The 3,496-nt window shown below is 63.2% G+C and overlaps 1 protein-coding gene across 1 annotated transcript in view; it reads left to right on the top strand.

The window, feature by feature from the left end:
- ESPNL (espin like) overlaps positions 1-3,190 on the top strand; it is a 33,771-nt gene extending 30,581 nt beyond the window's left edge. Inside the window, exon 9 of the mRNA XM_008057736.1 lies at positions 1,571-3,190. Within this exon, the coding sequence (XP_008055927.1) occupies positions 1,571-3,190 (1,620 nt within the window). The remainder of the gene's footprint in view (positions 1-1,570) is intronic.
- Positions 3,191-3,496: the final 306 nt, after the last annotated feature.

Genomic DNA, 3,496 nt, shown 5'->3' with positions numbered 1-3,496 from the left:
GCCCAGGTAGGCCCGCGGGGAGGGGGGCGGGGCCAGAGTTATGGCGTGGGGGTTGGGGGGCCTTGTCCAGGCAGGTGGAAGTGGAAGGTGGATGCCTGGAGCCTAGACCTGGAATCCGAGACCCAGGTGCCCTCCTCCTCCGTGACCTTGGCTGCTGCTTCTGCTGGAAGATGGAGTTGAGCCAGATGAGAGACTGAGCCTCGTCCCCTCCTCCGCCTCAGAGTCATGGGACACGTACTCTTTCATTTTGTGGATTTTTACCACAGGCCTACCTGGGCCAAGCACTGTCTGGGGCAGTAGAGGGCAGGCCCTGCCCTCCTGGGCTTAGATGTTGTCAAGGATCATGGGTGGTGAGTGGACGAGTGCACTCAGGTGTGTGGGAGGTGTGATTCCTACTGCTGTGGAGAAAAGCAAAGCAGTAAGCCAGGGCTATTACAAATGGGTGCTCACGAGGCCCCCTCCAGAGAGGTGACTTCGAGCAGAGGCAGAAGGACATGAGGGAGGAGCCCTGTGGGAATCTAGGACAAGTTCTAGGCAGAAGGAATAGCAAATGCAAAGGTCCTGAGGCATGAATGGGCTCAAGGGAGGAGTAAGGAGGAGGCTGTGCCCTGGAGTGAACGAGGAGGTGGTGGCGGAGGTGAGACTGGAGAGGAAACTGGCCAGTATGATGGAACCTCCGTTAGGCCTTGGGGAGCCCCTGAGAATCAGAGCAGAGAAGGCTATGATTTGACTTGGATGTTAGGGGGACCCCCTGGCTGTTGTGTGGACAGGCATTCTGAATCTCACCCGTGGAGGCCTGCAGTTTTGCTGGAACGATGTGTACAGTGCCCCCTGGTCTAGAGCTGCAATGTGCAGTACAGCAATGCCAGCCACGTGCTGCTAGTCAAATTAATTAGCAACCAGTAAAAGTCCTGCTCTCAGGAGGGACAGCCACCTTTTGTGACTAGTCACAGGTGCCCTGGTCTAGTGGCCCAGCCTGTCCTCTTCTGTGGATCTGGGAGCTGTGGGTTGAGCTCAGAGCAGGGCCGGGCAGGGTAGAGGGTGGTAGGAAGTCCCTTCAAGCCCTACACTGGGGCAGAGCCCAAGGACTTGTGGAGATGCTGAGAACTTGGGGTCCTGGAGTGGAGTGGGCTGACAGACTTGGAACTATCAACTCAGGCACAGCCTGAAGGACTTCAGTCACAGCCTGGCAAAAGTCAGGAGCCCCTGTATGCCCCCTAGGAGGCCATATACTGCCCAGGACAGCAGATGTCTATCCAGTCACAGGGTAAGGTGGGGTGGGTGCAAGGTTGTCGTGGCTGCCCCTACTTCAGGGCTGCTGTCCTGCCACAGCAGGCTCAGATTTGGTGGGAAGAGGTTGAGAGATCCCTGACGATGAGACATGAAGCGGGTGTGGGGAGGGGGTGGTTAGGAAGACATGGGGAGGGGGCAGAGCAAAGGTGCCTCCACCTCTTTGGGGGGGGAGATACTAGCCCCCCCAAGCCTCCAGCTCTGGACTGGGGCTGATCAGACACCCCAGGGAGCTTGTGTCCACTAGACATGTGCTCTCCCCATGCATCTCACACTGTAGTCCCTGCTGACCCTGCCTTCCTATACCCAGGACGACGGCGGGGGCTCAAACCCTGCAGAGCAGGCAGCTTGGCGGTACTCGCAGACCCACCAGGCCATCCTGGGCCCCTTTGGGGAGCTGCTGACCGAGGACGATCTGGTGTACCTGGAGAAGCAGATCGCAGACCTGCAGCTCCGGCGCCGCTGCCAGGAGTACGAGAGTGAGCTGGGCCGGCTGGCAGCTGAGCTGCAGGCCCTGCTGCCCGAGCCCCTGGTCAGCATCACCGTCAACAGCCACTTCCTGCCCCGGGCGCCTGAGGCTGAGGAGGTCCCGGCCCCAGCAGAGCCCGCAGACCCTGCAGAGGCCCCGGAGGCTGGCCCCGGTGGGCAGCCCCTGCCCTTCTGGTGCAGCCACATTGCCCGCCTGGTGCGCAGCATGTCCCTGCTGCTGAAGGGCATGAATGGGCTGGTGCAGGGCGAGGAGAAGCCGGCCGCTCGGCCCCCGCAGGACCCCTGCAGGAAGGCCCCCGCCAGCCCGCCTCGGAGTGAAGCACAACGTGAGATCCAGGAGTGGGGGGTGTCCGTGCGGATGCTGCGTGGCAACTTCGAGTCAGCCCCGGGCCCACCCTGTGGCTCCAATCCCAGCCCCTGTGAGCTGGGCATCCAGCCCGGGCAGTGCCCGAGCGGCTGCTGGCCAGCCTCCACAAAGCCCCGAGGTCCGATCGGAGGGGAGCCCGGGCCAGGGGATGCAGAGGAGGCCAGCGACTCGGGCATCAGCTGCGAGGAGGCCCCGTCGGAGGCCGGTGCGGCGGCCGGCCCGGACCTGGCCAGCCTGCGCAAGGAGCGCATCGTCATGCTCTTCCTCAGCCACTGGAAGAAGTCAGCCTATACACCAGCCCTCAAGACGGCGGCCTGCAGGACCCTGGAAGCCCGCCGCACAGGGCCAAGGGGACAGGAGGTGACCAGGGGACCTCGGCCGCCCTCCCCACCGCCCAGCGAGGGCCCCCGGCTGGGCCACCTGTGGCAGCAGCGCAGCGCCATCACCCACCTGCTGGGCAACTGGAAGACCATCATGGCGCACGTGCCGGCCCGGCAGCTGCGGAGGCTGAGCCGGCGGCCCCGCGGCTCCCTGTCCCCCGAGCAGTTCCTGCCCCACGTGGACGGGGCACCCGTGCCCTATGACAGCCTCTCGCTGGATCTCTTCATGCTGGGCTACTTCCAGCTCCTGGAGTGCGACCTGCCTGCCGAGGAGCGCAAGATGCGCCACTTGCTCTGCTTCGAGGTCTTCGAGCACCTGGGTGCCCATGGCTGGGAGGCCGTGCGCGCCTTCCACAAGGCCGTGACCGATGAGGTGGCTGCCGGCCGCCGAGCCTGGACAGACGGCTTTGAGGACATCAAAGCCCGCTTCTTCGGCTCCAGTCGGGGCCCTGCCTGGGATGCCGAACCCGGTCGCAAGACGGGCCTGACCCCACTTGGGCCCCTGCCGCATGCTGCCGTCCCCAGCACTGAGCCCACGGCACAGCGGCTAGTGTCTGGCTCCCAGCGGGGCAGCTTCAACAGCGAGGACATCTGCGGCTACATTGACCGAAGCTTTGCCTTCTGGAAGGAGAAAGAAGCCGAGATGTTCAACTTTGGAGAGTGACCCGGCCAGCAGCCTGCCTTCTGGATGGGGTTTGGGGGTGGTTTGGGGTTTACCTTTTCTTTCCTTGCTCTCGGCCCGTGCTGGCCAAGTGAGACAGGCAAGCCTGGCAGAGCCTCTAGTCCTGCCTGCTGACAGCGGTTACACGACTCTCTCATCAGGCATGCTTCTCCTCTGAGTGGACACGGCGTCAGAATCCTTCTCACATTGAATCCAGGAGGTGACTTGCCACCCCGGCCCAGGTCCCTCTGCCTGGTCCACCCCGGGTGCCTGGGGTTCCCATCTGTTTCCCACTTTCCCTTCTTCCAG

The sequence above is a fragment of the Carlito syrichta genome, unplaced genomic scaffold (assembly GCF_000164805.1).
Source record: "Carlito syrichta isolate Samal-C Ts95f unplaced genomic scaffold, Tarsius_syrichta-2.0.1 Scaffold303113, whole genome shotgun sequence".
NCBI classification, from domain to species: domain Eukaryota; kingdom Metazoa; phylum Chordata; class Mammalia; order Primates; family Tarsiidae; genus Carlito; species Carlito syrichta.
The sequence above is the reverse complement of the archived record's forward strand: the minus strand, read 5'-3'. Positions and strand labels throughout refer to the sequence as shown.